General features: G+C 31.6%; 1 protein-coding gene across 1 annotated transcript; it reads right to left on the bottom strand.

Annotated features, from left to right (window-relative positions):
• Positions 1-7,882: 7,882 nt before the first annotated feature.
• On the bottom strand, positions 7,883-9,129 carry LOC104899217 (hypothetical protein). The gene is made up of 3 exons (XM_010686369.4): positions 8,694-9,129; positions 8,396-8,458; positions 7,883-8,282 (listed from the first exon to the last, which is right to left on the bottom strand). The coding sequence occupies exons 1-3, from the start codon at positions 9,021-9,023 to the stop codon at positions 8,148-8,150; spliced, it is 528 nt and encodes a 175-aa protein (XP_010684671.2). The 5' UTR covers positions 9,024-9,129; the 3' UTR covers positions 7,883-8,147.
• Between the last annotated feature and the right edge of the window lie 7,941 nt (positions 9,130-17,070).

The raw sequence follows: 17,070 nt of genomic DNA, 5'->3' as shown, positions 1-17,070 counted from the left end.
GATCCTCAGTCACTGCATAATACCATGAAAGACCATATTACCATAGTGACACTGAAAAAACAAACGAGAACATGAATCTTCTCCCTGAGTACGAATAAGACATCTGGGATTACTACATAATCCTGCTAGCTGCATTTTTTTTTCCTGGTTTTCAGTCTATCTTTAGCTGGAAGCCATGAAATGAAGGCATGTTTTGGAATATTTGCCTTGCTCCAAACCCAATAGAACCAATTAACATTTTCCTGCTCTCCCATCAACCACTTTTAGCCCTCTCTAACAGTATAGATTTTTTAACCCCCAAGCCATCTATTCTAAGTATATGCACTCTTAAACAGATCTTTCACATTACATATAATCTTCCAAGACCAACTAGCTAATTAGGAAGGACATAATTCCACCATTTTGAGTCTTTAATATAGACAATATGGACCCATTTGATCCATATAATGTCTTCTTTTTGAGCTATTTGCCATACAAATTTCCCTATGCTGCTCCATTCCATTGATGACAATCCCTTAGACCCCAAACCACCTTTCTTCTTTGGCTACAAACCCAGTCCTAAGACACAAAGGGGGAATTATGCAAATAAATATGATTTGCCTTCCCATAGGAAAGCTCTGCAGATTTGAATTCATAACCTTCTTGGGAAAAATAGAGATCTGAGCCCAATAGGTATGTAGGCTTAGTAACACATTATTCACTAAGACGTGTCTTGCTATATAAGACAAATGTCTTGAAGACCAACACAAAATTTTTTTCACAATTTTATCCACTAACACATCACAATCCGCGCTAGTCAATTTCCTAGCAAAGATAGGAATTCCAAGATATCTGAATGGATATTAACCTTTCATAAATCCTGACACATGGAGAATCCTTTGCTGCACTTCTTCTTGCACATTCCCAAAATACACAGCTTATTTATCATTATTTGCATAAAGAACAGTAGCAAGAGAGAAAGATTTCAAGGCTCTCATCATCAGATTACCTTTGCATAACAACATGAGATCATCTGCAAAGATAAGACGAGTAAGGCCAACACAAAAAGCAGGGGAGAAACTGCATTCCCTTGCCTTAAACCTTTTTTACCTTTGAAAAAGCCAAAAGAATTTCCATTTACAGTCAAAGAGAATGAAGGAGTAGAAATACAGTTCATGATCCACATTATGAACTGTTTAGGAAAGATGCTTTGTCATCAAATCTTCCACAAACTTCCAATGAACTGAATCATAAGCTTTCTTGAGATCTATCTTCATGGTGCATCTGGAGGTAAGCTTTTACTTCTATATTGTTTCATCATATCTTGAAATTTCAGGATATTATGCATAATCATCCTTTTCTCTATGAAGTCACTTTGAACCTGATCAACTAATACAAGGAGCACTTCATTTAATCTTGTACATATCATCTTAGAAATGAGTTTATAGATAACATTGCAGCAAGCTATTGGCCTAAACTGAGTCACATTTTGAGGTTGATCACATTTAGGCTCTAAGCACAAAATTGTAGTATTAATTTGCTTTAGAATTTTCCCAGAGTGGAAAAAAATCTAGCACTACTTGACTAACATCAGAGCCTATCCTTGGTCAGGCTTGCTTTAAAAAAGCACTAGAGTACCCATCAGGTCTCGTAGCCTTATTATCATGAATATCAAAGACAGCTTGTTTTACACCAACTTTAGTAAAAGGAGCATATAATCTCAATTGATATTCAGAGGATAAAATTGGACCCTATTTAACAATACTATCACTCACCTAGTACTCAATACTATCATCAGTCCCTAGAAACCCTTCATAATATTGCACAAAAGTTTCCTCAATATCCTGCATATCTTCTTTCCAATCATCAACCACATTTTGAATTATGTACACCTGTTTCTGCATTCTTCTTTCCTGAGACAATCATGGAAGTAAGCTGTATTTTCATCACCCCCTTTCAACCAATAAGCCTTTGCCTTTTGTAGCAAGAAAGACATCCTCGCTTTATTCAATCTTTGGAAATCCTACGTAGCCTTCTTTACTGTGGAGGTCATCATTCAATGGATGTGCTTGAATATCATTCTCGATTTCAGTAAGCTTTGTAAAAGCAACAAAAAGTTCATTTTTTATATTTGAGAATTTATTCTTATTTAACTGCTTCAGCCCTTGTTTTAAATTCTTCAACTTCACAACCACTTGGTACATAAGAGTACCTTACACATTTGGTTGCCAATATTCATTGCCAATTTCCATAAACTCCTCTGCCATACTTCACATATTGCAATACTTAATAGATATTGATCTTCTAATGATAGTATTATCAAGCTTGATAATACATGGGCAGTGATAAGAAATGCATTCATTCAAAAATGTATAATTTGCATCCCTCAACCTTCGCAACCATTCTTCATTGCAAAAAACCCTATTAATTTTCGAAAAAAGTCTACTATTCCCTTCTTGCTTGTTGGACCAAGTATAGAAAGCACCACACTCCCATCTCTTACAAACAATCTTCATGACTCTAAGTGTCCTGTAGCTATTATGAATGAGGTCCAAAATAATCTTCATGACTCTAAATGAAGTCGGGGTGGTGATAATGCACTTAATAAGCTTTACAGTGGGCTCACCTTTTCGATCATCCATTAGTAGTGCCTAACAAGTTTTCATCACATTGTATAAAAGCATGTTTAGTCCCTACGAGATCTTCCACCCAGACTCCAGACATATTCTTCGTACATGATACCTGTCTCTTTTTTTCTTCAAACATGCATGGAAATAAGCTGCATTGGAATCATCCCCACCTTGCGACTAGTCTTGTTTCAAGTCCTGCTTGCAATAACTTACTTTTCCTTCATTCAGTTCATTGTATTTCATTTTAGCCTCCTTCTCCAGAATATACAAGGATTTATCTCCTGGATTTTCATGGATTTTCTTCTAACTGCCCTGTAGCTCTTGAAAAGTAACATCAACTGCATTTTCAACATTAGAGTATCTCTAGTTATTCAAATTCTTCAATCTAGGCTTCAAACATTTTAGGTTCTTAACAATTCTATACATTAGAACCCCCTAAACCTGTTCATGTCAAGCTTCTTGAAGTATTTCATCAAACTCAGGAGCCTTACTCCACTGTTAAAGAACCTAAATGATTTAGGTTTAGAACTAAGTTGGGCACATCCAGCTTGATCACATAAGGGTTGTGATTTGAAATGCTCTTAGGTAGAAATCTCATCATAGCCTCAGGGAAATTTGACCACACTCTTCATTCATAAACACTTTGTCAATCTTGAAGAATACCCTACCCTCCCCCCACTTGTTTATTAGACCGAGTTTAGAAAGGACCACTTGTTGCATGCTCATGTAATTTGCGATCTCTCATGCATTGCCTAAAGCTTGCCACCACATCATGTGTAATAACTTAACCAATTATATCAACCATACTTTATTAATTAAAGTCACCCACTATCAATCATAATTTATCTATATCACCACTCAAATCTTTCAAACTCTGCCACAAATTCTCCCTCTCATCAACACCATTGAACCCATAAATGAATGTGTTCGAAAATGACCTGCTAGTAGCCACATGAACCACCTCATAGTGAATGATTTATGTTGTACAGGCCACAACATTCACCATGAATTTATTAGGCATCCAAACCACCCATATCCTTCCACCTTTATGATATTGGTAATTTAACATTACACTCCAATTATCACAAATTCTAGTGAAAACCTTAGCAAAATTGAATGATTTACCCCTAGTCTCAAGGAAACCAAACAATCCACATTTATTACTATTAAGAAACCGTTTGATATCACTGTGTTTACTTAGGTTGTTTAGTCCCCTTACATTTCATATCCCAATATTATGCATTAGAGAAAGTCATAACCTCCCACCTTGGAGGTGCATCCACCTGCCTTCTACCTGAACTTTGTCCCTGATTATTCTATCCAGTCAGACTGGTACTTGCCCTGTTCCCAATAAGAGACTCGTGTGCATTAACAATCAATTGCATTATGTCAAGATTTCCTATCACATTGCCATTATTTTCACCTTCAGTAGAACCTTCTGCAATAGGTTCCAAAGCCACTGCTGCACTGGAACTAACACTGGTTGCACAGGTTAATACACAGTAGGGATTGGATATTTCTTAGCTTTAGGAACCCATTGTTTTGTTGGTTTGATTTTCCTATTTGCCACCTCAAATCGTTTCTGACAGCATTCTTCCATGCTATGACATATACCTTTGCAATCACTGTAAAATGATATGCTTACATTCATATACCACTCTTTGTGTCTGCATCTGATCAACCTCATCATAGAAAGAGATTTGAAAAGAAAAGTCCTGATCCATACACACTTTCATAAAAACCCTGGCATATTCTAATATATCTTTTAGAGTTATGGTCCGATCAGTTTTAATAGGCTTCCCTAATATAGCAGCAAGTTTAGTCAAAGTACTTTGTCCCCAAAACTTCAATGACAACCCAGGGAATTTGATCCAAATAGGAACTATTCTAACATTCTCCCGATTCAAATCCATGTCTGGTGACCAGTTCTTCATAATAACAGGTCAAATGAATTTGGTCCAGCTTCAATAGCTTCCGATTTTTCATACTCACTTCTAAATCTGACCATGAATACCCTTGACTCTATCGTTGCTACCTTATCAATCCCAAATTTCTTACAAACTATCCAAATAAAACCATTAATGATTCTGAATGGTGGTTTAACTCCTAGAATATAACAAACTACGTCATATTTCAAATAATCCAATTCAGGTTTGACATCATCAATTTTTATACGCACTACATTACACTTCTTAATATGTTAAGATTGTTTTTCTGAGTTAAATCAATCCCTTCATCACAAATATTATTGAACAAAGATCGCCTCCAGCTAGAAGAAGCTTGATTACCTAGATTACTCACAAGATTCTACATTAGATGTGGAGAGGGTTGAACTGAAACTATAACAGAAGGCCCCGGAGTTCTAATCGAATCAATCCATCGAGATAAGTTGATTCGATCAGCTTTAAAAGAAGCCTTATATTGATTCGACAATGTCTGATCTAAAACCGCGAAGGAATCATCATCATCATCATCATCATCATCCAAAGTCCAGTTAAGCGCCGAAACACCAGTATATGTCGTATTAACATCTTTCATCTTTCTAGAATCTCTACTATATTGTGGTTTTCGGAATTATTTCTCCTTAGATTTCTTCTTCGTAGACTGAGACCTCTTCTTCCCACCATTTTCCCTTTTCAAACCCTTCGCTATGGCTCCAAGAGATGAGGTTCCACTTCTATTGTTTTTACATCTATTGTTTTTCCACTTCCTCTCACATAGTTGTTTTTTTTCATTTGCATTAGTTATTTCAAGATGTGAAGTGTCCCTATTAAAAAAAGGGGAGGGAGTATTGTATATCAACCTTATCCAAACCCTTAGGGATTAAGGGACCATGGAAATAAAAAAAAAAAAGACAATCAAATTATGTTTAATTCTAACTTATATATATGTACGTATACAGTAGACTATACAGTTTATACTAAAATTATAATGGTGGTCCATTATTTCTCCAGGCTTTTTTGGATACTTAAACAAGCAATCACAAAGGATAGGGAACGTATTTGCAAAGCAAAAAGCTAGGTTTATTACATATAATCACAAAAAAAAAAAAAAAAAAAAAAAAAACAATAAGAGCTAGGTTACATTATTGCTCCCAATTGACTTGGAAAGGTGGGCAAAACGCATAAATTTAATATGAAATGGATACAAGTTGCTATTTGTCTAATAGAATCCTTTATATGCTTCCTTATAATACGACAATCAAATGATTGTTATCAGATTTTTAAAATCGTATTATCATTTGTATTGTTTTCATTCCACATGTAGTGGGAACCCTAATTAACTGGCAAAAAGACAAAAAAGACCAAAACCCTTGCATCCAAGTATATACTCTTAATCTTTGTAGTATTCCCATTCTCCTACTTTGCATGCAAGTAGTAGCAGTCTTGCAAAAATTATTTACCTTACAAAGTTTGATCATACGTACCAAGTAGTCGTGTACAATGATGATTGATGAAAGACATGAATTTTTTTACCTACAGTACGTAACTATGATTATCTGTATAACAAACCCTCTTCAATATCTTAGAATTTTTAATTTTTCAAAAGTAAGAATTTAAGACATGAGAAAGGGTTGCAACATGCTATGCGATGTAACCTTATTGTACAATAATACAAGCTAGCTTAACTTTATACACCATTTGAACCTATATGGCTATATATTATATGTGACAAGTGACAATGGTATCACATGCATTTATTATATATGGAGATTCTTATTGAATTAGAACATTATTTAAGATGATTCACATCATCTCTATGAGATATTGAAAGCTAAAAAGGCCACTAAATACTTAAAAGGAACGGTGGCATATTCTCTCACTATAGTAAGTTATATTAATGGTATTTTAGGTTATACACCATCCATTTCATTTTAATCTACACACTTTAATTCATAGTTTACACTATTCACAAATTTCACTTTGATCATCATATGTGATTTATACGCGGATGAAAATATAGTCACGTGGGATCTTGTTAGATTCATCATAACATGTATTTTATTAATATGTACTTTTTATAATATTTGCAAATACAAAACAAAAGATATATGTCCTCAAAGTTTTGCATTGGCATACGTGAAAAGTGTAAGTGTGTAGATTAAAATGAAACGGAGGGAACACTTATTACTACATGTAATTTTCTCCAATAAAAATTTGGCATGCAATAGGTTTGTTCCCATATCAAACCCTCTTATTGCAACATAAAGTTTTTCTAGAAATCGTTTTATAGTTAATCAAGTTTAGGGATGACATGATCATCAAAATGATATCAGTATGTTTTCTAATTGGGTGCATGATACTTAAGATCACAATTAAAAAAAATCAAATAAGACAGTAATACATGGATATAGTAGGAAGCTAATAGAGCAAAAAGCCAAGGGATTGTTAGAGGTTGCAAATAAGTGGAGTCATGCTTGGGTGAAGCATTGACAACAATTATGTCCTTGGCATTTTTGCAAGACCTTGAATTTATTTAATTTAATTTAAAATCAGCCTACGAGACAATTTGGCTAGCTAGCTAAGGCTTGACTCGAGCCTGAGCTTGCTCATGTGCATTTTAAGATCATTAAGATCGAGTCTTAATTGATCTTGAAACAAGCTTGATAATTAGAACATGAGCCCTGTGAAAATAATATGGATTGAGTTAATGTGTACTTTATTACCTTTGAATAATTTGTTAGATGCTTAACATATAAGGACATTAATGTCACATGTAAGTCTTGGATATCATGAAAGTTCAATGTTTCATTTATTAAGAAACACTATTAGTACTATAGTAAGTTTCGATAGGATTAAGCATCGATAGGATTAAGCATCCGTTGAGCTTATAGAATGAGTTATACATGAATAAAAATTATCAAAATTAACACCAACGAGCTATTAGTGGATATAAACTAGTAGAACAGGAGAGTATTCGAGATCAGCTGATTTACTAGTTTCGAAGCTAAGTTATTGGTTCTTTTCATCCTTTGCATCTCTATTATGAGTTCATAAATCAAGGGGAAAAGTAATAGTATGGCGCGCTGATAAAACTTATGGAATGTGTCATCCTATTACATATAAGATGTTTTATTTGATTTAAATTTTCCAAACCCAAAAGGAATCATTAGACAAAGTAAATTAAAATTGTGAGATATTGCCAAGTCTTTCTCTTTTGACTGCATAAGATGAATTTTAGTTAAGGTTATATCATATCTTAGTATCTTCATTACAACATTGAACTTATTTTACATAATTTATATATGGGTAGATAGATACCATGGTAAATTTTTCCTGTAATTTTACATTATGTGCACGTACCTTATTCCTATGATTCTTACACAAGATGAATCCAAAGAATTTATAGTGTTGAAATTGTCAAATCTTCGCATTTTACAACATTCATTGAACCTAATTTTACATTACATATATATCGTATAATACATGGCTAAAGAACATTCATAGTAAATTGTTCTTCCTCTAAATCTTACATTATGTGCATCCTAGCTATTCCTGAATTACATGAAGATGGAAAGTAACAAGCTAGAACTGGTCTTCAAATATTTGTGCTTAGGTAATTTAATAGCATTGAAGTAGGGATTAAGCAAAGTCCCTTTTTCCTAAGTTCTGACTCTAGGAAACTCATATTATTGCTACTATCTCCTGCTTGCTGTGAAGTATGTCCATTTTCCTGCATCAGCATTAAACCACAATAACTTGTTAGACAATATACTACATACATATGATCAATTTTAATATTATTAGAAGCATAAAAAGAAAAGGAAAAAAGGACTGCAATATTACCTGGGAAACTTCTCTACTATCCATCTCTCTTGACTTCATGTAAAAAAGCTCCAAACCATTAATCTATTAAGAGAGGAAAAAAACAATCAGAAAATAAGCAAGAGAAATTCAACACTCTGATTGTGGCCACGCTTTTTTAAGAAAGTCTTACTAATAGATAGAAACAGTTTTTATGATTTATATTTCAGAAAAACAAATTTCTAAAGCTGAACATTAGCAAATGCGAAAGTCAAAGTAGTGAGTTGAAAACAAAGGAAATGAATGAAGGAAAAAGTAAATAAGTTGATATTGATATTACCTTAGGACTTTGAACCGGTGAACTAGCAGTATCCTCCAACTCTTGATCTACAAAAGCCTCCATGGTTTTTCTTTTCTTGGAAATAAACTTTTGGCTGTTGTTATGCACTACAAAATCGGATGCTAGATCATCTGAAGCCATTGAAGAGGTAAGAAAAGAAGAAAAGAAAGAACTCGATTCGATGTCGAAACTATTGGATGTAAGATCTTCGATGTTTAAAGTACTGATCGAATCAGTCTCCTTTAAAGAACAGTAATCAGCTTCTGTTGGAGATAAAGATAACCAACATTTTCGCTTGTAATTTGTGGAGCTCATCATAGAGTAAGCCATTTGTGTTATAAGTTAACCTACTTTTATTTGTTGCAGGAAAAGAAATTAAAGAGTAGTCAAGTTTTTGTTAGGAATTTGACAATGATATTAGGAGAGCGAGCTTAATAATTTGGCATCTGTGAAACAGTTTTTAGGAAGTTATATGTATATATAGAGGAATAGAGGCTCAAAGGGTTAAAGAGATGAGGATGAAAAAGTGTGGGCCATAAGAATGAGAAACTTCTTCTGAATTCATAATTTGCTGAATGCTGATGCAACTACGAAAGAGATAGGAATTAGGGAATTTGGTCTTGTGTGGTTTCAGAATATATTATTTGCTAATCGAGATTTGTCATAATTATTGTTTGTCCCCACTCAATATAGGTTTTAATTTTGGATAACATTGTTTACATGGTTGGGGTGGTGTTACCATAAATGTTCTAACCAAAAACTTATATATGCAAATCGTTGACACTAAATTAGTGTGAACTTATGCTAATTTATGAGGAAAAACAAGTTATTATATATAAAATATATAGATTGAAAGTTTGATTATATGAAAAAAAAGGTTATTATGTCAAATGGTAAAAATTTTATTATGATAAATTAATGTAAGTAATAAGAGTGACTATGTTATAAAAAAAAAAAAATATAATTATGGTAGTTAGTAACTTTAACTAAAGATTTTAAAATGTAACTATATAAAAAAAAGGGTCACTATATTAGATAAGTGGTCCACACAAGACTAACTCGTAGATAAATATCTTATTTATCCACTTTAAATTTTTTTACTTGTTATGATAATAACTTAATTAAATATTTTTTTGGCGTAGATAAATAATAATAACAATTAATCTACTTTCTAACAGTTATATGAAATTTATGCTATATGCATTGACATTAATTTAACAATATTTTACATAATTACAATATTTTAAATATTAATATGCAAATACGGTCAAGGTTAATATATTAATAATAACGTGTTTAGTTCAAAGTATACAATTATTTTAAATGAAGAAAGTATTTCTTCTTCTTTGTACTCATCATAAGTTTACCCTATTTTTTAGGTAGATAACTAGATATGGGTTCTATTGCCATGTGGTCTAATTAATGAAGGCAAATTTGCAAGTCTCTAACCAATGTGAAAATTAATTGTCGATCATCATCTGTTTCTATTTTAAAAATTACCCCTTGTTACATAGATTGTCATTACAAGAAGGGTTTCGTCCTTTACAAACCAACTAGTTGTTAATCCTGGCGATACTCTGAGTTTAATCTATATTTTGCATTACATTTTATTATTAAATATGGTAAACATCGTTCTTTTTTTTTTTTGCTTATATTTAAACAATGTAATCGATTAATAATAGTTTATTGTTTAGGCTTGCTTGTTTATTTTCGGTAATCTAGTTATTCGGGTACCAAATATACGGATACGGAAATATGTGGGTACCAAAATATTTGCGGCTAGTTAGAAAAGCATCCCATGACTCGACTCTGAACAACTGGGATGCCTATAAAATTGTCACGACATTTTTTTGTGGAAAAAAACTCATTAAAAGAGCTACCAAAGAAGTTACTACAGTCGATACATGTTGATAAATAATAATAACAATTAATTTACTTTGTAACAATTATATGAAATTTATGCTATATGCATTGAAATTAATTGCACAACATTTTACATAATTACAATATTTTAAATAGGAAAAATTGACAATAGAGGTATGAACTTTGGGTGATAATTTTTAAGAGGTCTGAACTTTTGATTAACCTGTGTAGGTCCCAACTTTAGGGGGTCTTAACTTTAAGCGGGCCTCGACGACTTAAAATTGAAGATTTTTTTTAAAATCTCACCTAGTTTCTAGATCCCTCCCTCAATTAACCCTTCTGATGTGACGCAAGTTTTACAAGTGATGGCCTATTAAACCAGCCTTAAGTCACTAAGGCCCGCTAAAAGTTAAGACCCCCTAAAGTTGGGACCTACACAGGTTAATCAATAGTTGAGACCTTTTAAAAATTATCACCCAAAGTTCAGACCTCTATTGTCAGTTTTTCCTTTTAAATATTACAAAGAAAATAAGGTCAAGGTTAATATATCAATTAACATATTTAGTTCAAAGAATACAAGTATTTTAAATGGAGAAAGTATTTCTTCTTCTTTGTACTCATCATAAGTTTTCCCTATTTTTTAGGTAGCTATGGGTTCTATTGCCATGTGGTCTAATTAATGAAGGCAAATTTGCTCATGCATTTTATACCGTATATAACTAAAGTGACGTAGCAGAATGATTGAAAGTCTCTAACCAATGTGAAAATTAATTGTTGATCATCATCTGTTTCTATTTTAAAAATTAGCCCTTGTTACATAGATTATCATTTCAATAATGGTTTCGTCTTTAAAACCAATTAGTTGTTGATTGGGCGATACTCCGAGTTTAATCTATATTTTATATTACATTTCAATTATTAAATATGGTTAATATCGTTCTTTTTTTGCTTTTTTATTTAAAAAATGTAATCCATTAATAATAGTTTATAGTTTAGGCATGTTTATTACCGGTAACCTCGTTATACGGGTACCAAATATATGGATACCAAAATATTTGCGGCTAGTTAGAAAAGCATTTCATAACTCGACTCTTAACAATCGGGTGCATGTAAAAATGTCATAGCATTTTTTGTGGAATAAATTCATTGGAAGAGCTACAAAAGAAGTTATTATTATGAAAGTCAATTGTTGACACATGTCGATAAATAATAATAAACAATTAATCTGCTTTGTAACAAATATATGAAATTTATGCTATATCCATTGAAATTAAGTTAACAACATTTTACATAATTCCAATATTTGAAATATTAATAAGGAAATACCGTCAAGGTTAATATATTAATTAATAACGTATTTTGTTCAAAGTATACAAGTATTTTATGAAGAAATATTTTCTTCTTCTTTGTACTAATCATAAGTTTTCCCTATTTTTTAGGTTGCTATGGGTTCTATTGCCATGTGGTCTAATTAATGAGGGCAAATATGCTCATGCATTTCATACCGTTATATCACTAACGTGACATAACAGTATAATTGCAAGTCTCTAATCAATGTAAAAATTAATTAGGGATCATCATCTGTTTCGATTTTAAAAATTACCCCTTGTTACGTAGATTGTCATTACAAGAAGGGTTTCGTCTTTACAAATCAACTAGTTGTTGATTCGGACGATACTCCGAGTTTAATCTATATTTTGCATTACATTTTAATTATTAAATATGGTTAATATCTTTCTTTTTTTTTTTGCTTTTTTATTTAAATAATGTATTCGATTAATAATAGTTTTTTGTTTAGGGGTGTTTATTACCGGTAACCTAGTTCTTCGGGTATCTTATATACGGATACCAAATTATGTGGGTACCAAAATATTTGCGACTAGTTAGAAAAGCATCCCATGACTCGACTCTAAATAACCGGGTGCATGTAAAATTGTCATGGTATTTTTTTATGGAAAATAATTGATTGGAAGAGCTACAAAAGAAGTTACTACTATGAAAGTCAATTGTCGATACATGTTGATTACAGTATTTTGGGGGTACTACCATGAGTTTATGTCAATTGCATGCCAACTCTAATCCTAATTACTCAAAAGAATATACTACCATGCAACATCTCACTTGCAGATTGCATAACAATTAATATTTTCATTAATATGTTGTTTCATCCGATCCGCTTTTTAAAATGTTGATTCATCTTATTCAACTTCTCCTATAAAATATTGAATGTTCTTATTTTTTTTTTCTTTTCCTCTCCTTTGAAAGTCACAAGCACAACAATGTGGTATTGGGTATCTAATAAGCTACTCAATACATTTTCACATTCATTTATCATAATAATAGATTAAAGCTACCATGAAAAAAGAAAGATAAAAAAAAGTATATAGCAATGCGTTTATCCGGAATACACGTTTAACTTAAAAACAAGCCCATTAACTGACCCAATATGATTCTTGCATCTTTTTTCGTGTACCCAACCCGTAAAAATGATAGTACATATTTATTAGTTTTTTCGGGTAGACATGTCAAACGTTTGATCGAGTCTCCTAAACACCCCTAGTGATAGTTACACACCCACACACACACATATATTTAATGTTTTTCTTAGATGTGTGTTATTACTATTTTTATTTTCTTCCCATAAAACAAAAAGAGATTATAGATTAGGTGGTTAATGTGTTCCTATTTCAAATGACAATTGTTTACCATAAGAAGAGATTAAAGTTATTGTAAAAAAGAAAGAGGAAAAAAATTAAAACAATGCGCTTATTCGGGATACACGTTGAACTTAAAATCACGCCCATTAACCGACTCATTCTTGAATCTTTTTCCATATACCCAACCCATAAAAATGACTTTACATATTTATTACATTTTTCGGGTGGACAGGTCAAACGTGTCGAGTCTCCTAAAGGACATGTTCAATAGTATAACCAGTTTTCAATTTTTAATTTTATCAATATAACAATATAATAATTTAAAATTAATCATACTTGTACTAAACATTTCAATTTTGAAAACATAAGAATCAATAATGAAAATTGAAGAACAAAAAATAATAACGAACAAGCCCTGACCATTTAGTTTTCTTATATTTTGCCAAAGCTCTCATTATTACATGAATTTTTACTACAAGAAAAAGTATGTTTTTGCATGTCAATCGTAGACTAATAACATCACTCGATTTGGAAGTAATCGATAGTTGCAAGGCGTCAAAAGCTGAAATAACCCTAGCCACAAATCGAGTTATGTGACTATTTAGAGGAAGAATTATTAATTGCGATTTATGTATATATGCTTAATACGGATAATAGAAATTTTACTTAGTCAATTAGTACAACTTAGGACAAACATTATTACCTTATATCTTAAAATAATTATAGTTGTCATATGATAATTACGCCATAGGATAATGTATCTCTTTTCATGTTAAGTGTAATGAAGATAGAGATAAGGTGGCAAGTAACAACTGAATTTACTTCGTTACATCGAATATGGATACTCAAATGTGTCTCTCTTACCTCTGGATGTTAGCATACCGTGGATCCTAGATAGGACTAGTCATATAGCTAAACAATTTATTACTTCATATCAAGTGGTTAAGGTCTCGCGTCTATAGGTGGTTGAGGCTCCTCAGCTAGCTTGTTGGTGTCGATACTATCGTAGGACTACTACTTAACTAGTGTTTTAGGGTTCTTTTCTTTATTTATGTATGTTTTCTATCTTTATATCGTATGTTGCTTTGATGTAAAAAAAAAAACCTAATCTCCATGGGTCTATCAAGTAACGCATGAACTTAAGATGAAAAGCATAGCTAAAGAGTTTGACGCTATTCGATCATGATATTTCCTACAATTATTAGACATGAAAAGCTCTCAGTAACACAAAGCACTAATAGATAAATAAATAGGAGCAAATGATGAAAATTAAATCCCCTTTGAGATGGTTCTTTCACTGCTTATATAGAGCAACATATTATTAGTGAAATTTAGACTTCTCTCATAGGTCAACTTTGAACAAAACGAACAACAGGATCGTTTAAATGTAATCCATGATAAAGCACAGTTTATCAAATGAAAGGAAAAATAAAAATGAAAATGCAAATGAAGAAAACATATATTTTGGTCATTATAAATGTCAAGTTTATCAAAGTTAGTTGTAAGTCACTAGTTTGAGAAAAGGAAATCAATTATTATTTAAAGGAGAAAAAAGAGAAGTAATGCTCTAATGATATGGAACAGATAATGTATTGACTTAAGCAGGAATCAAAAGATAGTATAATGGTTGAATTTTATTTAACAAAACAATAATATCACAAAATAACAATAATAACATCTTATGACATGGACATTAATAGATTCTCCTTTCTTCTACTGTGTCACAAGATGCTTAGCAAAGAAATATTATAAGGACAATTAATTTGCTATTGGCTACCACTTGATTCTTATTCAATTATTGAGATTTCGTTGATTTAATTTCTTCTAATATCAGCATTACATATTAATTAATTTTTTTCGCGTTTACCCTAAAAAAACAAATTTTTATAGTAGTAGAAAAGAATAGGTATCCTCTGAAGTCTTGATATCCATTCCTTTCCACCCTTTATAATTATTTTTTTTTTGCTTTTTGAGAGCAAATCTTTTTTCTAGTTTTAACCTTTTCTTTGGTCATTTATAGATAACAAAAAAAAGTATTCCCTTTGTTTTTTTAATCTTTTTCACCTGACATTTTAACACTATTCATATTTAGAGAAATTCTTCACAATTTTTTTTTAATTTATAAGAAAAATATATAATTATGTGGGATGTTTTTTGATTCGTTTTAACTAACTAATAATTTATTAATATTCAATCGTTATAACTTTTACTAATATATAATGAAAGATATTTAAGTTCAAATATGTGCAAGGGGAGAAACGCACAAGAAAATGAGAATGATAAAAAAAGGACGTATTAATATGTAATTCAAATGTTATTTCCTAATAATGTGTAATTTAAAAGCCAACTTTACATACATCATTCTTTGAAAATATTGGCAAATTATAGAGTATTCCTTGGTGTACATAGAATTATGCATTCCAAGTCCCATGTCCCAACTAACAATATCATGTTTCAGTACATATAATTTAAGTGAGCATGCTAGAGAAAATGAATAAAATATGAATTTGTGTGCTAGAAATACATTGAACTATATGCTCAACGGTGTTTGCGGTACTTTTTGAAGAATTATTCCAAGTTTTGGAAGTTTTGTTTTGAAAATAAAAGATGGTGTCTATATTATTTTCCCTATTTACAACATATCCAAATTTGTTCAAATTAAATGAGAAAATAAGCCTTTAGATTATTTGATAATATCCCATAAACTTGAGATTATTTCAGAATAATAAAAAACTGAGATTATTTTTAGAAAATGGGCTAAACTTAAAATTTGTATTTTCTTTTTTTAATTTTTACTAATATATATACTGTATGTTACTAAAAAATCAATGGTCAAACTAAAATTGCTCATTGGATCCAATGGATATGAGCTTAAGGGAAACCTGTAGTCAAATATTTGAAACGGCAAATCTTCAAGCCAGTTCAAGCTAAGATGATGGAATAATTAAGAAGCACGAGCAATTAAAGGTCATAATCATAAGAGATGAACACATACATTACTTTAGTATAGTTGATTTATAATGCGTTTTGACAGATTATCACTTATCTTCTACAATCTTGATGTGATATCATATTGGTAAACTTCTTCTTCAAGGATCTTTAGACGTCATCTTTTACGTAGCTTGAATCAGAAAAAATTGCATAATCATCATTTAAACGTTAGAGCTCAAAAGATTCCTTCTTATTGAACCAGTAATTATAAAATTTGAGGGTATTGACCGCATTGTTAGAACTTACACGAAAAGCCAATAACAGTTGCTGTAGCATTTTACATTTGCAAACAACTGTTTCCAAATACATGGACCATCAAAAGAAAAAAATAATGGCGTTTTTGAAATACATGCATTTTGTGGCTTTTCAGCTGCTTTAGGAGCGACAGTAATCAGTTATGGATTCAAAATTAAGTTAAGCTCGTTAAAAATAGGGTTTTTTTTGGAAAGATCAATTAAAACAGGATTTTTGTGGAGATATATCACTTAATTTTTTTTTTGGAAAATGACCAATTAAAATAATTATGTTGGAAATTCAATACCACATTATTATTTTCTAGCCAAATTGTCAACTTTCTGGTGTTGACAATTTCTTTCCCTCCAAAACCTTTTTTTTTTTTTTTTTGACGGGTCCAAAACCTTTTTTTTTGTTTTGTCTTATTTTCCCTTCTTACTATCTAAAAGCCCTAATTTTCCCAATTTTATTGAAGCTAAAACTCTCATCCTCAACCTCGAAACTAAGCGGGGTAGTAGTACTTGTTAGAGAACTCGGAGCAAGTGTACTCGTTTGAGTTCGTAGAGGAGAAACGGGTGATCTCAGATTGTAAATCAAGGTACTTGTTGTTGGTAAACGAAAATTTGGAACAA

Source organism: Beta vulgaris, chromosome 7, assembly GCF_026745355.1.
Source record: "Beta vulgaris subsp. vulgaris cultivar EL10 chromosome 7, EL10.2, whole genome shotgun sequence".
NCBI lineage: Eukaryota > Viridiplantae > Streptophyta > Magnoliopsida > Caryophyllales > Amaranthaceae > Beta > Beta vulgaris.
This window is presented reverse-complemented; position numbering and strand designations above follow the sequence as displayed.